Here is a 21,097-nt window from a genome sequence, read left to right as displayed (position 1 = left end):
GCAGAGCCGCCCCCAGCTACTGCAGTGCAGGTGTGCAGTCCCCCGCCCGGCCTCCCAGACACACACGGCTGCTTGGGTTCTGCTGGCTGAAGGGACCCGCTTCCTCTTCTGCGAACACTCACACACCTCGGGAACCAGCCGCCCTCCCCACCCACCCAGGGAATAGGACGCAGAGGTGGGGCTGTTCCTGCTGGGGGGAGTGGAGGGGGGGCTGGGAAAGGCAGGGGGGGCTGCAGTAGGGAGGAGAGCAGGCTGGCCATGCCACATTAGTGCGAGGGACACTCCTGGAGGAGACCCCCCCCCCAACAAGGCTGCAGGTGATGCTCTGCTTCACTGCCGGCCGGAGCAGTTTGCTAAATGCCGCTGCGCTCCAGTGTTTCTCTTTTCCCTGCGCTCTGCCAGCGTTAAGGCACAACGTCCTTGAGCAAGGCCACACCCCTTGATCGTGCCCTTGGTCCCGGCAAAGCTCCCCAGTGGGAAGGGGCAGTGACGCAGCTAGATTCTCTGCCGCGAAGGACTAGGGTGATGGTTCCACAGAAAATCAGCAGCTAGAGAGACAGAAGAGGTGCCGTCCCCAAGGACACATTCATAGAAGATCAGGGTTGGAAGGGACCTCAGGAGGTATCTAGTCCAACCCCCTGCTCAAAGCAGGACCAATCCTCTGACAGATTTTTCCCCCAGATCCGTAAATGGCCCTCTCAAGGATTGAACTCACAACCCTGGGTTTAGCAGGCCAATGCTCAAACCAGTGAGCTATCCCTCCCCCCCGTTCAAACCTCCCTGCTGAGTTTAGCTGGCTCTCGCTGCTTCAGCTGGGATGACCGGTGTTTGTGGGTTTACTAGTGTATTGAACGACGGTATGGTACACGGGCCTGGCCCGGACTCTCCGCTCAGTGCCCTGTCCTTGGCAGGGGAGCTCAGAATCCCAGCTCCAGGCTACGGCTCGGGCCTGGCTCCCCACAGCAAGCACGCGTCACTTTTGGCAGGGCCCGCGGTGCCTGTGGGACATGAGCTGCCTGCCGAGAGGGCTGTTCTGGCTGGGGAGGGATCCCAGCCGGCTGCCAAGCTGGGACCTAGATAAAGCCTGACCCTGAGAGAGGCCAAGGACCTGGAGCTCCATTGCCTCGAACAGGAGGTGCAGAGCATCAGCATTTCTCCAGACCCTGCCCCTGCTGCCTCTGGCTTTGTTGTGCTCACACGGGCCCTGTGTCTCTAGCCGGTCTGGCTCTGACAAGACGCCCCGTGGCTGATATTTGATAGCCCTGCCGTGTAGGAGCAAGGGGCTGCTAGGAACCGTTTGTACACAGCCAGGTTACTGCCTTCCGGCCAGTTAAAGCCTCTGCAGGAACCCGCTTCTGCCTGGGAAGCAACAGGACGGTGGGCGTTCCAAGCCCAGCCGTCTCTCCCACCTGCTGAGCGGGATGTTTTCTGATTTCAGGTCCTACGCAAGATCAGAGCGGCCAAGAAGCGGCCGCCGCCTCCCTTGCCCAAGACACGCTTGCGCCGTACCAGCACCCGTCGCTCCGGCTACGCCTTCTCCCATCAGCACGGCTTCGGCGCGCTCATTATGTCTGGGAGAAACATGCGGCCTAAACTGCCTTTCACCACAACAGGGACGTTTTCACCCAATAGTGAGAAAAACAAACACAAGTGAATGGAAGAACCAGGGCAGCCAGAAAAGAAACTGTGATCTGCACAGCGTCCCAGCCCGCACCTGCCCAGGACTGCCCTGTCAGCTACTCCAAGGAGGACTCAGGCCTTCTCTTTCCACCCAGGCGCTCGCTCGAACTCCGGCTGCTGCTCTGAAGGGCACGCGCTGCTCCCAGGGAGGCAGGGGAAGGGTGGAAAGAACAGGATGAGTAAAGTTTTTAACTGTGTGGCATTGACAAGTGGAGAGGGGCAAGCGCAGAGCAGACCAACCCCCGCATCCCTCCGTGGCCTGAGAGAGAGAACGTGCAGGGGAACGCCCGCTCCATGCACCAAGATCATCCGTGATGCCACTGCTTCATCCCCTCAACCCCGTACCGCCGAGCACAGTGAAGTCAGGGCGGAGGGAGGACAGAGCTGTATACGCTCATCCCATCCACAAGGCTTGTTTCTGCCGTGAGCCATGCCATGAAACATTGAGAGCTGTATTCATCCCGGGGATAACTCCACTGACCCCAGCGGGGACGGGCCCAGTGCCTCGAACCCCAGCTCCCAAAGCTTTTGTTGTGTGGCCATTTGTCCATAACGTACATGAGAGTATGAGGTGGGAAATGACCTTCCGAGCTGGGGGGTAACCCTGGCCAGGTCTACGGCCAGTGCCCCAAGCCCAGCCCCTGCCTGGAGGCGCAGCCCCCTGCCTTTGGGAGGTGCTGTAAGTCAGGGTTCCGCTCTCCAGGCAACACCCGGGGAAAGGGGCCTGCAATCGAGCTGCGCTCCAGGCCAGCCTGCTGGGAAATGTCATTGTTCTCAGGGTTTGCAGCCAGGCACCAGCAGTTTCTTCTAGACTGAAATCAGAAAAGCACCAAAATACTCAGTTCCTGAATTCCACAAATCCTAGAGCTGTTCACTTAGAGTAAAGCTGGGAAATCCCTCCCTGGGTCATGGCTCGGTCTCACAAGGGAACCTCCATCAGCAGGTGGCTTTCCAACCAGACCCAGCCAAATTCTGCTCTCCAGCACCAACGCCAGCTCCCATGGACTGAATGAGAGCCTCTGGTGGCAGAAACGGGGCCGATGGGAGGGGGCAGTTTTCACCCTTACCTCTGAGTGCCCAGCTCTTTAACACGCCAGCCCCCCTGGTCTGTCTCTCTCTCCCCCTCGCCTACTGAGCAATAGAAGACCCCTCCCTAGGCTCAGGCTTGGTGATCTCTGCAGTTTCTTGAACCAAACGGTTTTGCCTCCTCGTTGGATTTTGGTTGGAAGGCGAATCCATCAGACAGCTGACAGCCCCTAAGTCCCGTGCGTGAGGTCAGAGAGCTCTGTGAGCCCGCCAGCCAGGGGACCTGACAGACTAGAAATGGCTAGAGTCTTGGAGCTGCTGAGCCGTTGGGCCTGGTTCTCCAGGCCGTCACACCAGTGCTATACCGGGGGAGTTACCCTGGTGTAAGGCCAGCATGCGGGAGTGGAGAATCAGGCCCATTAGCGTTACTCACCCATCAGAACGGCGCTGTCTCGCCTGCAGGACAAAGCGCCCCCCTGTTAGTTCCTCAGCCGGTGCTCTAACCACTTACCGAGGGTGGTAGGACTAGATCCGATGCCCGCTTGGGCTGGGGTTCCTGTACATTACACACGTTAGCGGTAACGGGGTTCTGTGCGGAATCCCCGAGGCACTGGCAGAAGGGATGTGTTACTGCCACAGGCCGGCGACGTTTCCACTTGAATTAGTCTCCCTAGAGCTCCTTGTTACCTGCTGGGCGCCTGGTTTTAACAGCGATGGCGTGGAATTGTTTATACTCCTCTAACGAAGGGTTTTATTCTCTGGACATGACTCTCCTCTGGGCTTAGCACCGGTAGAGACAGAGGGTCGATTGCAGCTGGGCTCTGAGGATTTGTTATAAACCACAGCATTAGCTTTCGGCCACGGGGCTGGGTCTACCCTTCCACAGCAGGGGAAAGGAACATGCTGCACGGAGACAGCTGTAACACCGAGCAATGCAGTGCACTGGGGCAAATCAAACTGAGCGGTGCAGTCATTGCTCGTCGCTTCTCTCTGGCTTGTGGCTCCCTTGCCAGAGACCATCACCTCGGCTCGTCGATTCGGATAACGGCTCACAACAGTACCGAAGGGGAGAGTTTAGATTGTTAACTGACACCCCAGAAGGTTCAGCCTGCCAGGCTGTGGCTAGCGTGTGATGCTGTGGGCTGCAGTGCTGAGAAGGAAAGGCAGGCCAACTGCGAATGAACCAGGGAAGCTCTGGGACCCCAGACACCGCTCTAAGACGGTTTGCACACAACACACCCTACTTGGCCACGGCCGAAGCGGGACTTACAAATGCTGCATAAGACACGCAAGGGATGATCCACTTGGTGAACTTGCTCCAACTGCAAATACTTCAGCAGTTTGACAAGACCAATGTATGTTTTTAATGTCTTGAAATTGGCCCTGATGTTCCACAAGCATCTCTCCTTGGTTTGTAAAATAATTTTTTAATATAAATAGTGGCCAATGGGATGAATAAGGCGTGTGTAATCTGTTGCTTGATCCTTGGGACGTGAGCAGGTGCATGTATGTTGTTCACTGCATGGATCTCAGGAGTGGGAACACGGAGAGCCAGATTGCATCAGAGTAGTGACTCACGAAGAGCCCAGCCCAGCTTTGGAGGAAAGTGGAGGGGGGCCGGGGCAGTTGGGGGAGGGGGTGACAGTGAGTTGGAGGGGGGGGTTATGCGGGGTAGTTGAGAGAGGGATTGATGGGTGGTCAGAGCAGGGATGGGGAGGGAAGGGTCATGGAGGCAGTTGGGTAGAGTAACCATATTTCCCAAAGGGAAAACGGGACACTGCACGGGGCTGACCTGAGCAACCTTTTCCCCCCACCCCACTGGGCTGCCAGCCTGCCCTGTGGCCTGGCATCGCCATTCACCCCCCCCCCCCAGATGTTTCTCCACGCCCCCCTAGGGGTGTGCCCCACTTTTTTTGGCACAACTGGGCATTTGTCCTGTTTGCTCTGGCCAACTGATGATCAGACAAATGCCCAGTTGTGCCAAAAAAGCTGGAACGTCCAGCATAGGACTTAAACAGGGGCCTGTCCTGACCAAACGGGCCCTATGGTCACTCTACAGGTGGGGGAGGAGGTGATGGGGGATCCAAGTGGGGAGGGTTATGAGGGGCAGTTGGGGGAGTAAGTGATGGGGGTGGGACACCATGGGAGCAGTTGGGGGAGGTGATGGGGGTCAGGGCAGGGGTTGAGGGGGGAGGGTCATAGGGAGTAGCTGGGTGCTGGGGGGGATCAGAGTGGGAGGGTCATAGGGGTACTTGGGGAGAGGGGTGATGGGAGGTGGGGCACCATGAGGGGCAGTTGGGGGAGGGGTGATTGGGCAGGGGAGGGGTGATGGGGTTCAGGGTGGGGGGCATGGGGGCAGGTAGGTGGGGGGTGATAGGGGTCAGAGCAGGGCACTATGAGGACAGGTGGGGGAGGTTCAGGGCGGGGGACATGGGGCCAGGTGTGGGAGGGGGCAGAGGCTGTCCCGGTCTCTTAGCGCTCAGGGGCGGGGCCGTGTGGAAGCCCCGCCCCGCCCCGCCCCGCCGCAGTGTGTGGTCGGGGCCGGAGCCAGCTGGAGCAGCCGGTAAGGGCGGGTCCCGGGGAGCTCGGGGGGTTCGCGTCCCGGCCGGGGGGCTGCGGGCTCGGGGCGGGTCGGACACGGGCCGCGCCCCGGGGGTTTCAGCCGCTCCGTGCCGGGTTCGCGCCGGGTCCCGGCTCAGGTCCCCGCTCAGAGGCGGCGGGACACGGGGCTGCTCTGGTGCGGAGCGCGGCGCGGGGGTCCGGGCGGGCGGGTGCGGGGGGTCCGGGGCCCCGGCCGGGGAAGTTGCCGAGTCACCGGGCAGAGGCTGGACGCGGAGGCTCGTGGTCGCTCGAGGGAATCCAGCCCCCGGCTCCTGCCCGGCCGGAGAGCGGGTCGGGGCTGGGAGCTGAGAACGAGCCCCCGCAGCAGCCGGCTCAGTCTGTGTCCCCAGAACCACCGGGCACCTGAGAGACTAACGCCTGTACTTGGGCATAAGCTGTCCTGGGCTACAGCCCACTTCATGGGATGCGTGGAGGGCAACACGCGGGAGGCAGAGCTGTAGAAACCCGCCCCGGTGTATTCATACCTGCTGCTGTATTTTCCACTCCCTGCAGCCTCTTTGCGCCCCTTGAAGGCCCCGCAAACACCATCCGTTCAGACCCCGCAGACACCATCCGTTCAGACCCCGAGCCCTTGCCCGTCTCGGCAGTGAGATGCCCAGAGCACTAGGTAGTTACTTCTGTTCTACTGCACGAGCCCAGCCCCCCCGAGTCCGAGCCCCCGGCCTGCAGCCCCCGTTATCTGTACGTAGAGTAGCGGGCGCTGGAGACTACAGCCCCTGGGTGCTGGGGCGAAGATGGGGCACTGCGTGCTGGGGCTTCTAGGACCTTCAAATTGCTTTGCACAAGTAAGTGTCGCGTTTCCTAAGCTGCGCCGTGGTCCTCAGTCAGCCTGCGTGTGTCCAGGCTTTGGGTGAGGGTGCTGGGGCAGGGCTTGATTATCGGGCTCCGTGCAGGGGCGTGTGCTCCGGGGGGTGGGTAATCTGCCAGAGCGAACCCGCACTCTCCTAGGGGTTCTCTGGGTGACCCTAATCCGGAGTTGTCATGGGCGTTCCTAATGCCGGCCTGCGTTGGTTTCCCATCTCTGCAGGCCCTGGCGGGCTGGTGAGTGATTTGCATAATTACCACATGGTTATTTCTCAATAACTCTCTGGTGAATATGCAAATCTGGATGATGCCTGGGTGCTGGATTGTCAGGTCCTGTGCTAGCAGCCAAGGTGCCCTGTTAGCCTCTCCTGCCCATCAGCTGACGCAGAGAAATGCCAGAAGCAGAGGAAAAAGACACAGGCAATGGGGGTTGAAAAATAAATTAAAATCTCTCCCCCCCCCGCACTTCCTCCCCCTCCCAACACATAACACGTCAGCCAGGCTCCAGGTCCCAGAGGAACTATCTTAAGTTGCTGGGCCCACCCCACAATCCAGCTCCTCTCTGGGGCTGGGAGGGCCCTTTCCAGCGCGGGGGGCTCCTAACACTGGTTCTCACAAGGCAAAACGAAGCTTCAGACCCAGCCGTGTAGCTCCAGGCTCTGAGCCTGCCTGGGTGTGCGTACCCAGAGTGCCTAGATTTCAATGCTTTACACCCACCCGCCCCCATGCCTGGATTTTGGTGTCTGTCGAGGGCCCGTAGTGTCTGAGCACTGGCTGGAAACGCTTTTCTTCTTCCGGTGGGAGTGCTGCAGTGTGCTGAGAATCGTCAGCTGGAGGTGGTGCAGCTCCAGTCGCCAGTGGCGTTAGATCAGGGGTCCATTTGGCCTGTGGAGATTGGCTCTTCCCTGCAGGGGCCGGTGCAGGCTTGTTCACTGCAGCACGTTCAGTGTTGTCGCTTGGTGACTGTCCCAGGCGATGGGATTCTCGCCCAGCTCCGCTCTCCATCGCGGAGCTTCCTCTGAGGCGGGTGGATGCAGAGGGCGTAAGGTGCTGTGGGATCTTCGTGAGGGTCAGGGGCGGCACCCAGCAGATGTGAGTCTTTAGCTGGCTTTGGTTTGGTGTAAAACTCTCATGCCTCTGGTATCGGGGTCGCCGTGTTAGTCTGTAGCCACAAAAACAACGAGGAGTCCGGGGGCACCTTAAAGACTAACAGATTTATTGGGGCAGAAGCTTTCGTGGGTAAAAACCTCACTTCTTCGGATGCAGCCTACGGCTTGATCAGCAGCACCGTGCTCCTGGCTTTGAACGCCGCTCCTCTGGCGTGCAGTGAGTCAGGCTGCGAGTCTCTGCTTCAGGGCAAATTACCACCAATAAAGCCCATTTCTCTCAGCCGCATTGTGCAGCTCGGCAGGCTGCATGCCATCACCCCGGCTCGAAGGGAAGTGGGTTTTAATAACCCCCTGTCCGCCTGTTGTGCTGGTGGAGCCCCCAGCTGTGCTGACTGTCAGCTCCCTGCCTTCCTGTACAGAGCCAAGCCCCCTGCCAAAGTCTTACACTTCGGCTAGAAAGGGATCTGGCCCCTCACCCCGTGGGATGCAGCTGGAAACTGGATCCTGGCCAGACTTGTTCTTAATTTGAAAAGCACGACATGCCCCTGTGGGCCCTTCTATTCCCCACGCTGTTCGCCTGTGCGGGGTCGGTCTCTGGCCAGCCTGGCCTAGAGGAGGAATCGCTCCCGCTTTCTCTCTGTGCCAGCCCGCTGAAGCTGCGGTGCACAGACTTGCAGCGTGAGATGCTGCACACCCTTAGCGCTGCTCTGTTACATAACACCTTGAACAAGCATTGTGATCTGATAAGTGCCTCTCAAGCGAAGGCCAGTACTTCCAGTCCTGCATGCCAGCCAGTCAGCTCCCACACCCAGCACGTATGTGCAAGTGGCCTGGTTTTCAGCTGTGCTGCGCAACCCCCGCTCCTATTGCCTTCAGTGGGATCTGTGGCTCTACCTAGGAATTTATCTGGCTCCCATCACCGTGACATCTGGGCACCTCCCAGTCGCTAATGCGCTTGTCCTCGTAGCATTCCTGTGCCGCAGGGGAATGCTGTCACCCATTGTGCAGACGAGGAAGGGGGCCCAGGAAGATTGACTTGTCTAGGGACACCTCTAAGGTGCCACAAGTACTCCTGTTCTCTTTACACGGAGTCTGCGGTTGTGCCAGGAATTGAATCCAGGTCTTTGGAGTGGCAGTGCAGTGCCCTCCTGGCAGTGCTCAGCACCTCTGCCAATCCATTGGCATTCAGGATCTGGGGTGAGGAGCCAGATTTTAGGCACTGGGGAGAGGGGGAGAGAGAGGTGGTGGACCGACAGAGTGCAGGTGGCAACCTGACACAAGAAAACAGCACATAAAGAAAAAGGCGTGAATCCACTGAGTGTAGATGAAAAGGAATATAGAGAAGCAAAGCACCCTGCCAGGCAGGCAGTGAGACCGGCCAAAGGGATCGCCCCAGACGAAATGCATGGCCGATCCACTGCTCGCTGGCAAAGAGCTCTAGAACTTGGCAGAAATGAGCTGGAAAGGACCGGCGGATGGTTGTGTAGCACCATTTGGAAGTGATGACCGGGGAGACTGCTCGTAACCCCAGAACAAGTGACGGAGAGGGAGAAACAAGACTTTGAGAGGCTCTTACATGCAATCCCTAAGCGCTACCTGAGCCTGACATAACAGAGGAGGAGTTGAGACGTGCTGTCCAGGAAATGAGGAGCGGTGAGGCAGTGGGACCTGAAGTGAAGGCGGACGTGCTGCAGTCTTGGGTGAGAGATCTGAGCAGAGTGGTTATAACTGGGTGGTGAGACGAGAATTCCTGAAGGCTGGTGAGATCTTTCCTGGTCCCAATACACAAGCAGGGGAGCCTCCCTGACTGTGGAAACTGCCGAGGGATAAAGCTATTGGTGGATGGGAATGATACGGGAACACCTCTGGGATGCTCTGTTTGGGAGGTGGAACACCACTTTGAACACGAACGGTTCAGGTTTAGGAAAGGACGAAGAACAGCATACGCCAGTTTTGTAATTCGGCCAGGGATAGAGAAGCCCCTACAGCACCGGCAGGGTAGCTTCTGGGCTTTCAGAGACCTAGAAAAGGCGACCGCTAAAGCAGACAGAAGATGCTGAGGAAATATGGAGTGTCTCAGGATCCAGTAACTGATGAGTGGCCTGTGTAGGTCCCAACATTCTGGAATGACAAGGCCCTTCGGAGTGGAAGTTGGACGCACTGGGGTCAGCCCTCAATCTGCTGCGGTTTATCGTATCGCTGGGCTGTGTCAGCAGGAAGAGCCCAATGGGGGAAGGTGGGAAGCTGCTGTGTGCAGGTGACAAGCAATAAGGGCATCCTCAAAAGAACTAGAGGAAATAGTGAACCAGCGGTATGAGCAGCTCAGCTGGCGTGGAGCCAATGGGCGTGACTAAGCCGGGGCCGGTGGGTCAGTAGAGGTGCCACAGGGCAATTGGCCTTATTGGTTAATGGAGTGAGAGTAAACCAGTCTGCCCAGTTCAGGTACCTTGGTGCCTAGGCTACGGAGACAGCAAGCTTTACCCTGAGATGCAGTCCAGGCTGAGGAGTGTGGAATAACATCTCACGGGTTGTGTATGACAAGCGTATGCCAATGAGACTACGCCCAACTGAATAGAACCGTGGTTTTCAGCCTGTGCTCCATGGACTCCTGGGGGTCTCCAGACTATGTCTAAGGGGCCCACGAAAGGTTGTTATTACCATACAACAGGGGATTTCAACCTGGGGTCCACAGACTGTCTAAGACTTCCAAAGGGGTCTGCACCCCCATTCAAAATGTTTTAGGGGCCTGCAAATGAAAAAAGGTTGAAAACCCCGGGATAGGACAATGGTGCGCCCTGCTGTGCTATATGGTGCAGAAGCGTGGGCGATAGAGACAGCAGGTTCATCGCCTACAGGTGTTTGAGATGAGGTGTCTTTGTGTCATAAGAGGAGTTACAGAGAGAGGAGAGATCCGAAATGCAAGCATTCAAATGGAGTCAAAGCCCAGGGTGTGGCCAACAAAATCCAGGAAGCACGACTTGGCTGGTTCACACCTGTGCTGCGGAGGATTGAAGGGGACCTGGTGAAGACAGCATGGCGGGAGAGAGGGGAGAAAAGGGACCCGAAAGGAAAGCTGAGGACGCAGTGGACGGATTGCATCAAAGAAGAAGAAAAGTGGGCGGACCTTGGTGCCGCCTCAGACAGGTGAAGATGGAGGATGCTGACCTTGTAAGACTGAGGCCTTTTCCTGCAGCCATTAGCGGAGAAGCAGGAAGTCACATCCTCACATCCCATCTACATTACATTAAAACAATGTCAGATCGGGCTGTTCAGAAGGAGACCCCGTCCTAATGGCCCCACTATCACCAATACAGAAACACATCTTAAGATGGCTAAAGAACACGTAGTTTGATAGCATCTGTCTGGCAAGAAATCACTTATCAATGGTTGTGGTTGTGAAATCCTCATTTCTTTATTGTTTTGTCATTATGGTCCCCACTTCCCTATTGTTTGTCTGTCTGGTCTCTGTCTGGCTCGTTGATTGTTTGTTACATAACTAATTTGGCTAGGTGTAAAGGAATGAAGGTGGTGGGGTAGGAGTGGTTAGAGAATTTTGTTCCACTAGGTTAGGATTGGTTAGTAACATTTTAGTATCACGATTGGTAACGGTACAACTAAGCAGGACTCAAATGTCACTATATAAACTGGGGTCCAAATGAAGTTCTTTGGGAACCAACTCCAAGACACAGCCCCACGCTCGGAGCTGCCAGACCTCAACTCTCTGCCGATGGCGCCGTGCAGAAACTAGAGTCCCCTGATCCTGACTGGCCGGCAGGAAAAGTTCGTCTGCCACATTGGGCGTGGTGAGCACGTGTGCAGCGGGTGCCGTCTGGTTTGGTGATTGTTAATACATAGCGGTTAAGTAGGATATTACTGTGTAAGGCTCTTTCGCTGGTAAAAGACCCCGGAAACCCGCAAAAGATTAAACCCTGAGTCCACAGGGAATGGGTGTTTGTTCTGAGTCCACAGAGGGGTGAAGTTAGGTGCCTTTTGCCTGGAGCCCTAGGAACTGGGAAGGGGGGGGTGTGTGCCTAAATGAACCGGGTTACACCTGGAGCCCTAGGAACTAGGTAGAGGTGGGTGCCCCTACTGTGTGCAAGTGACGAGAATTTTGAGCGGGTAACAACCTGACGAGCCTGTGATGGATGCGGCAGTTGCCTGCCTATCCTTGGAAGAGCTTATTGAATTAAATTGTATGTATCCTTGGGGCCCATTGTGTTAAATGCAAAGTGTTTGTATTATTGTGGGCCAGGATTGTCCTCTCTGGGGGGAAATGTGATGTGAGCCTGGGAATTCAAAGGACTATGTTGAAAAGGTGCCAGACAAGAATGGAGCTTTGAGACAATAAGTGTGAAGTTGTTGTTTCTGGGGAATCCCGAGGGAGAAGTTGGGGATCAAAAGGGTGTGAGCTGTATAAGGGAACAGGCTGTGGTTCTGGTTCTGAATCTGAAGACCATCATTAACTTGTAATCATGGGGAAAACCCCGCGGTGGTTTTGAAGGCGCCCGAGGCTGGAGTTGGGATGACCTCTGGCTAGCTTTCTAGCATGCAGGTAGGTTCTTTTATTCTTTGTCATACGTGTTCCCCACGATGCTTTCACTTTCCGAATAAATGCGCTTGCTTAGACAGAGCTGTGTGGTGACGTGTAAGTGCAGGCCGTTACACGGGTCAGAACCCAAAGCTCAGACGCTGGCCTTTCGGGCAGTCGGGCCTGCTGGGAATATCCCAGTGTAGGCAGGGAGTGTGCAGCCTTTAAACCATGCCCAGGAGGGAGAGAGACATGGAGGAGGTGAGAAGAGGGTTCATCCACGTCACAGAAGCCAGGAGGTCAGACCGTCTCCTGGTGTCATTTCCTGTGTGGGCACAGACCGTAATCTCTGTTGCAGCCGGCTTTGGGGGTAGCTTCCCCCAGTCACGGAGGATTAAGGATGAGGGAACATTGAATCCCCCCAAGATACTAAAGATGAGCTCTGGGCTATGGAGCCTGCAGCCCAAATGCTGCTCCCTGAGTTCTGCAGCAGCACTTGTGCTGGGTCCCTTCTCTGCGTACGGGAGATCCCGGCAGGCGGGTTTGCTCTCCGTCCCCACGGCTTGGCTGTGTCATACGCTGGCACTGCAGTCTCTGCAGGCCGCATGCCCCATGCTAAGGGTGAGGGCAGCCGCTCCTTTGGCCGTGAGAGAGGTACATCCTTCAGGCTGCCAGTGAACTGCCTCTGAGGGTGGGTGACTTGTGGGCCGGCCGGAAGAAGTTCTGTGGGCTCATAGCTTCCTGCGGCTCCACCCAGGATTAGCTCATCTGGAGCTGGCTGGGACGTTTGAAGCATCAACTCTTGTACATTTGCCAGCAGAACTCATGGGACGTCTCACTGTAAACTTGGCTTGGACGAGGGTTTCCTGCCTGGACCGTCCCCCCGAGTGTGCAGCGAGGCTGGGTTCCAATCTGGTTCACTTTGTGCAACCAGCTTCCCGCTGAACACCCGCTGCTTGAGCGTGGGCAGCTGCCTGGCTGTTCTCGCCTGGGGCTCCACGCTCATTCCCAGCCCCGTGACGTCTGCCCTGGTGTAGTCGTGAGTACGAGTGTGTGTCTTGCTGCTCTTTCCCCCGACTCTGGCACACGTGGCCTGCTTGGGGGTTTGCTCCTGGGAGCCGCTTCCTTGAAACCCAGAGAATCTCCCCGCATTCCCGTTTCCTCCTGCTCTGCTCCCCTCACCTGGGCGGAGTTATCCGGGGCTCCCCTGGCCGATTCCAACCTGTCTCGGGGAGTCACGAGGGCCTGGCTCCCGCTCCTGAGCCGTGAGCTGTGGTGGAGCCTGGCTCGGGGCTGCGTCTGCATCCGTATCCCCCCTGCTGCTCCAGGTGACCTGCTGGGGCCCGTTCCTGCCCAGATTGCCGGGGCCCTTCTCCCAGTGCCAGCTGTTCCCTGGGGCTCACTGCGGAGGGTGACTGTGGCCTCTTGTGCGGTGCCCTGGGGGAGCTCCGGGGAGCTCCCATCCCACACGTGGGGACTGTCCTTCTCCCGACAGCCGGCTCCCTAGTGATCCCGTGTAGCCCACCCAGGACCCCCGAGGCAGAGAGCCCGCTTGGGGGCGCAAGCCTCCTGCTCTCCCGCTGTGCTGTGAATCTAATCCGGGCGCTCGTGTAGTGCCAGCCCTGCAGTGTGCGCATGTGAACAGCGAGACCCAAGGGCTGCTCCCTAGCCAGGGCTCCTAGCCGGGGGTGGCGGTGCACCTCGATCCAGGGGCAGTGAAATGACCCCGCTGGACTGGCTGTTTGTGTACAGTAACTCTGAGGACGGCCTGTCCCACCCCTGTGCCAGCCGGAGCTCAGAGTTGGGACGTCCTGAGCCACCCGGAACACGTGACTGACACCAGGTGTTGGTGCTGCTTTGCCCGGCCCCCCTGGGTCTCTTGCATTGGGCAGTCGCGTGCTACCCTGCTCAGGCTGCAGAGAGCCAGCCCCTGGGGCCGGCAGGGGCGTTGGGCAAAGAACTAGGGCCGTTTATGTCTCCGTTTCGCCAGGGGGGCGGGGAACGAAGGCACAGTAAAGGCCAGGCTGCCCCGTGGGGGGAGAGCGGCAGATAGCAGCGTGCAGTGCTCCAGACAGAGCCTCTGTCCGGCCCGGGACAGCAGAGCGAGCCAGGCTGCCCCACGCCCACACTTCCCCTGCGGAGTCTCAGCCCTTCAGAGGAAGGGGAGCGGCTGTGCACGCCCTTCCCTGCCACTGCCGTCCCGCCAGGCTGACGAGGGGCCGGTGGTGGGAATGTAGGAGCAGAACTTCCTGCCTGAAGGGGAGCCAGGGAAATCCGCTTCCCTTTGGGAGAAAGGGGGTGATGGCAGAGGGCACCGGGGAGCCTGAGATGGGGCACTCCCAACCCAGCTCCTTCTGTGCCACTGAGCCTGCCCTGTGCTCCGGTGCCTGGAGCGGGTTCTCTGGGGCCACTCGCACATCTCAGCCGGTCCCCCAATGTATGCTTTAACCCAGGTGATGCATGTGAGGGTCTGTAGAAGTAACGGGGTGCGGTGCTGCCATTGGGCACCATAACCCCTTGACCCTCTGCTTCAGCTCCCCCCTGCCTAGGGCTTGGGCGTCTCTTCCTGCAAGCCACAGCTTTGGCGCTTCCTCGCTGGCCTGCTGCCTGTCAGGGGGCCCTGGCTCTGCCGGCTCCTGCCCCAAATCTGCCTGCTTGTCTTGGTCCTCCTCCACTAGCCAGTCAACCCTGACAGCTGCAGCTCCTGCTCCTCCGTGCTCAGTCCTCCTGCCCAGCCACCTTCCCCCTCCAGGATCCAAGCCTCCTGCTTCTGCTTCGTTCTCGCCGCACTGCCGGGCGTTTAAAATAAAAATGAAGAGATGCGAGGGCTCATGTTGGTGTTCATTAAACCCTGAGTCACCAGCACGTCGGCCCTGTCGGATCGTAGCTGTCACCGGGTGGGATTGTCATGCTCACCGCAGCCAGCGCTCACTCCACGTGCCACCCAAAGCCACGGTACTGAGGATGCACACCCAGAATCGGAATGCAGGGAGGCCCGGGTGACCTGGCTTGCTCTTGGTCCTCCAGAGGGGCACGTCCTTGACCTCACCCCCAAAGTCTCACTTTAGTAGCCAACCCGGGCCCGTTTGCAGAAGGAAGAGGCCGGAGCAGACGGAACTAACTGGCCATGCCGGACGCCGCCCAGGGTCTCCGAGTATCCCAGCTCGGGGAAATCATCCCAGCCGAGCTCAGCTGAGCGTCTCGTTCCGTTACTTTGCTCCATCCCTTAGTGGCTGTTGGCTTACGCTGACAAAGCAGGCTCAGACCTTAACTGTTCTCTAAGGTAACTGGGGGCGTTCTTGTTAGCCACCCAAATGTCGGGAGAAGGCAGGGAGCAGTGCCCGATCTATCTCCTCTCCTCTCTGAGCTAACCAGCCTTGATCTGCTCCGTGGGAGCCTGCCGGCTGCTGGGAGCTGCGCTCCCCGGGATCCCTTGGTGACTCATCGAGGGCTGTTCCCCAGGAAAGTCACAAAAGTAGCATCTGGGCGGAGGACGGCTGAAGCAAGTGGAGCCTGTTTCTCGCAGGGTTTGGCTCTGCCCTTCCCAGTGCAGCGGGGGAGAGGGGTAACAGCTGGCATGGCGGGGGGGAGGGGTGGGGGTTAATCTGCAACTGGAGCCCTTGACTGAGGCGAGCCCAAAAGTTGGGGCAGTTCATGTGAACTCTGATCCCGACCCGAATTTTGCCGTAGGCTCCTGTCTCTGTAACGGGCCAAACCAGAATCCCGCCGCCCCTGAACGCCGTGATTTGAGTCTCTCATCGGGCCAGCAAACGAGTTTAACGCCCCTGCCTGCGGTGTTGCCGAGTGCCCCATCCCCCGTCCTCTGGAAGCTTCGTGCTCTTTATAAACAGGGCCAGTGTTTACTATCCGCTGGAGCCTGACGGCCCTGCTGTGCTGCTAAATCCGGCCGGCTGCCGGGCGACCGGGAGCTCCTTGGTGGTGCTATTCCCGGTGACCCAGCCTGCTCCTGGGCGGGGTGAAGTCGTTGTGCATTGCTGACATTCCCGGGCAGCGCCCGCACTCCTGCCAGGCCGTGTCCTGGAGGGAGCTGCTTCCGGAGCCGGAGCGCAGTGGGAAACGTCTGCACCAGTAGCGCAGCTGCAGTGACGGAGCCCAGGGTGAGCGCTTCGCCGGTGGGCTAGATCGCGAGGTGGGCTCTGGGCAGGAGTGAGGGTGTTCGTGGATAATCTGCTTCTCTGGGATACTCATCACTCAGGACAAGGTGTGCAGATATTAACTGTTAATGAATTTACCCTTGTGTCCCCAGGAGGTAGGTCAGGGTCATTATCCCCATTTCACAGATGGGGAAACTGAGGCACGGACCGGCCGGGACTTGCCTAGGCTCACACAGGCACCTGGCAGAGCTCGCAATGGAAACTAACCTGCAAAGATTCAGAGTGCGCCTGTCCTTCCCTGTAATGGGCAAGTACAACCGGTGGACGATACGCCCCAGCTCGGACAGAGATGGAGCACTGCATGCTGGGAGCTGTAGTCTCCATAATGAAGATGAGAGCAGTTCCAGGCCATGCCGACTCCATGGGCCACCCCAGCCTAGCCTGGGAGCAGATGGTGCTGCGGCGAGGTTAGTGAGGGAGGGGTTTGGGGGAGGGATTTTAGGGGCACGGGGCAGGGAGAGAAGCAGGCAGAGCTTGTGGCCAGACCCAGGGAGTGGGACATGGGCTGAGATGGAGGCATGGACAGAGCGCGGTGGCACCAAGCCGTCCGGGGGAGCGCTGTGCCCCGGAAGGTCAGCGTGCTGTAGCCTGGGGCGACGAGGCGCATTGGCAGGGGGCGCTTTATACCGGCCTGTGCAGGCTATGCCTCATCTGGGGCCGGGATCACCTGGGTTGGGATCTAGTGATGGGTCACCTTGAACGCAAGACACCCACACAAAGTGCCCTGGTTTGGTATGAGAACGGCGGTGTTAGCAGTGCTTGGGCTGGTGCCGTGTGCTCCGCCAATGGGGCACCTCGCTCCCGTGCACTTGTGAAGGTCCTTTCCCTGTCACATTGTATTATGGGCTGTACCACGTGGGGGTTCTGTGAGTTCTTGTGCACTCCAGGGTCTGCGAGGAAGGCTCGAGGGGAAGGGAGGCAGTGTAGCCTAGTGGCTAAAGCTCTGGACAGGGATTCAGGAGACCTGGGGTCTGTTCCCAGCTCTGCCACTGGCCTGCTGGGTGACCTTGCAAGTCACTTCCCCTCTGCGTGCCTCAGTGTCCCCTCCTGCTTTAATGGCTCTGCCCTGCTTTGCAAAGTGCTTTGAGGTCTCTGGATGAAAAGCCCTGTATAAGAAGTTAGCTGTTATTAGCTGCCGTTATGAACCCTGCACAGCACTGGTTGCATCTGAGCCACCTCCATTGCAGCTGCAGGCCCCCTTGGGAACTGAGCAGGAGCCCCTCCCTACGCCGGGCGAACTCGGTTTCTGCTAGAGACAGGCATGACTCCAGAGCCAAATGCCCGAAGAGAAGCCTGGAGCCTGGGCTGTTTTGAGAACACATTTAAAGCCCTTGGTTTCTGCCTGCACGGCCGGTCGCTCCTGTCTGAGCCCAGCGTAGCTGGGACTGTAAACGTAACCCCAATGGAGATGCAGCCTCAGCGCTGTCTTGCTCAGCTGTGGCGTCGAATGGCTTCACACGAAGGGGAGCCTGCCTGGACTCTCCCATGTGCGGGGCTGAGCGGGGAGGGGTCCAGCTTGACGAACCTGCCCAGAACCCGCTCACCACACTGCTGTGTCAGTGCATGGAGCCTGGGGTGCTGGCAGCGGCTGTCCCCGGCAGAGTGGGGAACCAGGCCTGCCCCTGGAGTCAGCCCCATCTCAGTGGGAGCTTTCCGCGTGCGCTGTGCGGATATTGCTGTGAAAGGAACGGCCTGGCCCAGCCTGGGGGCGGCTGGGCCAGGGGAGGAGCGCTGGCTTCCCTCGCTGCAGGGACTGGCAGCCCAGGGAGCTGGCCCTGGGGTAGGGAGCCCCCCTGTTGCTCTGATAGCTGCGTCCCTCCCGGGGGGCCAGGAGGGCGGTGTTGGGCTCTCAGCCAGCGCACCTCGGTGGGGTCGCAGAAGGGGGAAAGTGGGAACGTGGAGAAGCCCTTCCTCAGCCGCTCCCTGCCCCACAGAATGAGCAGGTGGAGCTGACAGTTGTTCCTCCCACCAGCCCAACCCAGGAGTTTGGGACTTCGGCCAGGGCCACGTTGGCAGTTTGTGGGGTCCAGCGGGGAGCGTTTAATGGGGGACCCAGCCTGCGAAGACTACAAGCCCCAGCATGCAGTGCGGCCAGGCTGCTCTCGCTGAGAAGGAATGTTGCATGCTGGGTCCTGTAGTCTCCCTGGGCATCCCTGCTGTCTGTCCCTGTAATCAGCAGGGTCGCTGGCTCTAGCTCTGGGTGCCTCAGTATAAGAGCCGCACCCAGCATGGGCTGATTGGCAGGAGTCCTGCCCTGGCCCCACAGGGGGTCCCCTGGGAACTGGCTGCTCCTGGGCACCCCCGAAGAGCGTGAGACCAGCGTGATGCATGGCCCCTTTCTCTTGTTCGAAGGTTATTGCAGGACGAGTCCTGCCACCCGGGCCCCGGAGTTGGCTGCAGCGGTGACGCCCCCGCCAGACCTGGGGAGCGAGGCTGGGCCCTGCTGATCGTTGCCCGGAGCGAGTCTCCTGGGCGTTCTGGGGACTTCGTTTTGACCTGCTAAGAATGAAATTGAAAACCCCACCTCTCCAAACCCCTGCCCCCAGGGCGGCACCTTCATGTCTTCCTTTGCCAGTCGCAAGTTCGGGGTGGGGGGTGCTGAGATCGGAGTGGCGTGAACTGGAAGGATGGGAGCCGCGGGGGCTGCAGGCGGCCTGGGGGATTCGGTGCCTGTGACACTGACGCTCTGTGCTCAGGAAGAGGGAATGGGCAGAAAGGGAGCTGAGCAGCCTCGCCCATTGCGTTCACGTGGGGGGCTGTTTGTCTGGTCTCTCAGATGGGACTGTCGGGTGCAGCTCCGCTCTGGGGATGACGTGGATCGGGCCAGGCAGGCTGGGGGGCGGGTGTCTAACTTGATCTTCAGTGGGTCCCATCTGGAGAGTTTTGAGAGTCTCTGAGTTGTTTAATTTTCACCAGTCGCTGAGGATGGGGCGTAGAAGCACCTGGGAGAGGTGATAATGGGAGTCCAGGCACTGTACCCCATGGAGTCTCCTCCCCCCATGGCTGGGAGTGACGCGTGTGTTTGCAGTCTGTGCTCCTGAAATGGCTCTCGGTAACCCGAGCTGCATTTCTGCCATGCCCTTTGAGAGGCCTCGGGATGTACACTGGGCTTTTCATTAGCAGTCTGGGCCTGGCTTTGCCAGCCCGCAGCCCGCGCCTCCCCCTGCTCGCAGGCTCTGTGAGAACACGTTAGCTTTGCTGTGCCCAGCCAGCAGTAGGACAGGGAGCGGGGAGCTAAGCCCAGATCCCTGTCTGAGAAGTGCCCTGTCATTCCAGCAGCTGCCGCGGAGCCTCGTCCTGACACCCGGTTACAGCTCAGAGCCAGCTGATCGCTGAGCCGATGCTGGGCCGAGCTGGTTTTCCTTTGGATTATCACTGGCCTAGCATCGTGTCTTCTCCAGCCGCTCTAATGCGCCAGGCACTGTGAGAATCTCATCGCTTACGCACTGGGCACCCAGCTGCAGCGACCCGTGACCAGGGCCTGGGGAGCCGGGACAGGGACTACACCCAGCCAGGTAGGCGCTGAAACCGTCGGTTTGCACTACTAGAGGTCTCAGTACTGGCAGCGTAACCCCGTCTCTCCACCCAGGGAGTGACAGGTGTCTTTTCACGTGTGGCTTGTGAACATGTTCTCTATAGCAGTGTGCACGTATCCCTCCAGAACGGGGGGGGGCTGTAACGTGTGCGCTGTGGGAGGATCCTTCGTGTCTGCGTTGCAATGGGGCACAGAGCTTTCCTCTCGAGTTCCCTGGTCCAACCCGGCTCAGGTCTGCAGGGATCCAGAATCGGTCTCATTTCCCATTATTGCTCAGTGCCCCCAGTGGTTGATGTCGGCCCCTCTCCTAGTGGGTGGGGGGGGTGTCCTCCTCGCAGCCCTCCCCAGCCGCAGCGCTCACTGTCCGATTCAGCAGGGTAGGCGAGAATGGGATATGGCCCGTTTCAGGTGGGGGGAGGGTGGTTTTAGGGAGAAGTTACAGGGCTGGGTTCTCTAATCACCGAAACTGACCCTAGGGAAATGACGCAAAACCCTACCGAACGGGCCTGGGGCCGATCTCCGGTTAGTAGGGGGTGTGAAAGGTTCCCATTTTCCTAGCTCCTCTAGGCCGTCCCCATAAGGGAGGTTCTTGGGTGGCTGCTGGCCCTGGATAGAGGCTCTAGGGCTGGTATCTTCCCCCGCAGCTCAAGGCATGTTTTAAACACAACAGCGTTCACACAACGAGTATTCGTATTTAGCAACCTGGCCCCCCCATCCCCCCAGGGGGTGTAAAGCGAGGGGCAGGAGGAACGCTCCCCTGCCCCACCTGGGACGGGGGCCTGCCTGCCTTCCTCCCACCACCACCACGCCCACTCAGGTGGCTCTTGTGCTGACGGCCATCCTGCCCCCAGCCCCCAGGCGCCTCTGCCGGGCTCCCCGCTCTAGATGGCAGGTCAAGGAGACTGCGTCTGCTGCAGCGTGGGACTCGTTCGGAGGGCCAGCTCCAAACCCCAAACCATTGTGCAGGGGCTGCTCAAGCCCAGCCCCCCAGACGTTGGGAGCGGGTCTCTTGCCCCCCAGCCCCCCCTCTCTGCAGGCAGAGGCTGTATAAATAGTGCCCGCCGGATGCTATTTCGGGTCTAGCCCTTCCCAGGACGCCTCCCAAGAGTTATGTGAACAAGTGTTAAAAATAACGCTCCAAGCCCTGCCCGAATGCTGGGCAAAACCCGGCGACTGTTCCCTACACAGCAGACCTGGCCCTGGGCACGGGGGGCCAGGCGGGACCTCAGGGGCTTTTCTGCTCTGACTGCTCAGTCTCCCTATGGGGCTATTGATGGCAGCGGTGCGCCAGGCCCACCACTGGCCCGTGGGACTAGGAGATTTGCCAAAAAGCAAAGGACCTCGCCCAGAACAAGCTGGGTTTTATTTCTGAGCTCTGACGGGAGACACAGGAGTTTCCGGGGGGAGGGATAGCTCAGTGGTTTGAGCATCGGCCTGCTAAACCCAGGGTTGTGAGTTCAATCCTTGAGGGGGCCACTTAGGGATCTGGGGCAAAATCAGTACTTGGTCCTGCTAGTGAAGGCAGGGGGCTGGACTCGATGACCTTTCAGGGTCCCTTCCAGCTCTAGGAGATAGATAGGTATCAGACCCGGGCTCCACCCAATGCTGCCGAGGAAGG

At 58.9% G+C, this 21,097-nt stretch overlaps 2 protein-coding genes across 12 annotated transcripts in view; both read left to right on the top strand.

Annotated features, from left to right (window-relative positions):
• Nucleotides 1-4,162, top strand: part of LOC117878866 (phospholipid-transporting ATPase ID-like) — a 121,313-nt gene extending 117,151 nt beyond the window's left edge. For both annotated transcript variants that reach the window (XM_034773493.1, XM_034773492.1), the window contains exon 28: nt 1,439-4,162. In XM_034773493.1, the coding sequence (XP_034629384.1) occupies nt 1,439-1,654 (216 nt within the window). In that variant the 3' untranslated portion in view covers nt 1,655-4,162. The remainder of the gene's footprint in view (nt 1-1,438) is intronic.
• Nucleotides 4,163-5,227: 1,065 nt separating this feature from the next.
• Nucleotides 5,228-21,097, top strand: part of RUSC2 (RUN and SH3 domain containing 2) — a 76,656-nt gene continuing 60,786 nt past the window's right edge. For 2 of the 10 annotated variants that reach the window (XM_034773417.1, XM_034773427.1), the window contains exons 1-2: nt 15,924-16,351; nt 18,297-19,459. The gene's annotated coding sequence lies outside the window, so the exon portion shown is untranslated. Of the gene's footprint in view, nt 5,270-12,459; nt 12,809-15,628; nt 15,888-15,922; nt 16,352-18,296; nt 19,460-21,097 lie in introns of those variants that run through there. The other 8 variants (XM_034773420.1, XM_034773422.1, XM_034773418.1 and 5 more) reach the window with 8 other exon arrangements.

The sequence above is a fragment of the Trachemys scripta genome, chromosome 6 (assembly GCF_013100865.1).
Source record: "Trachemys scripta elegans isolate TJP31775 chromosome 6, CAS_Tse_1.0, whole genome shotgun sequence".
In the NCBI taxonomy this organism is placed as follows: domain Eukaryota; kingdom Metazoa; phylum Chordata; order Testudines; family Emydidae; genus Trachemys; species Trachemys scripta.
This window is presented reverse-complemented; position numbering and strand designations above follow the sequence as displayed.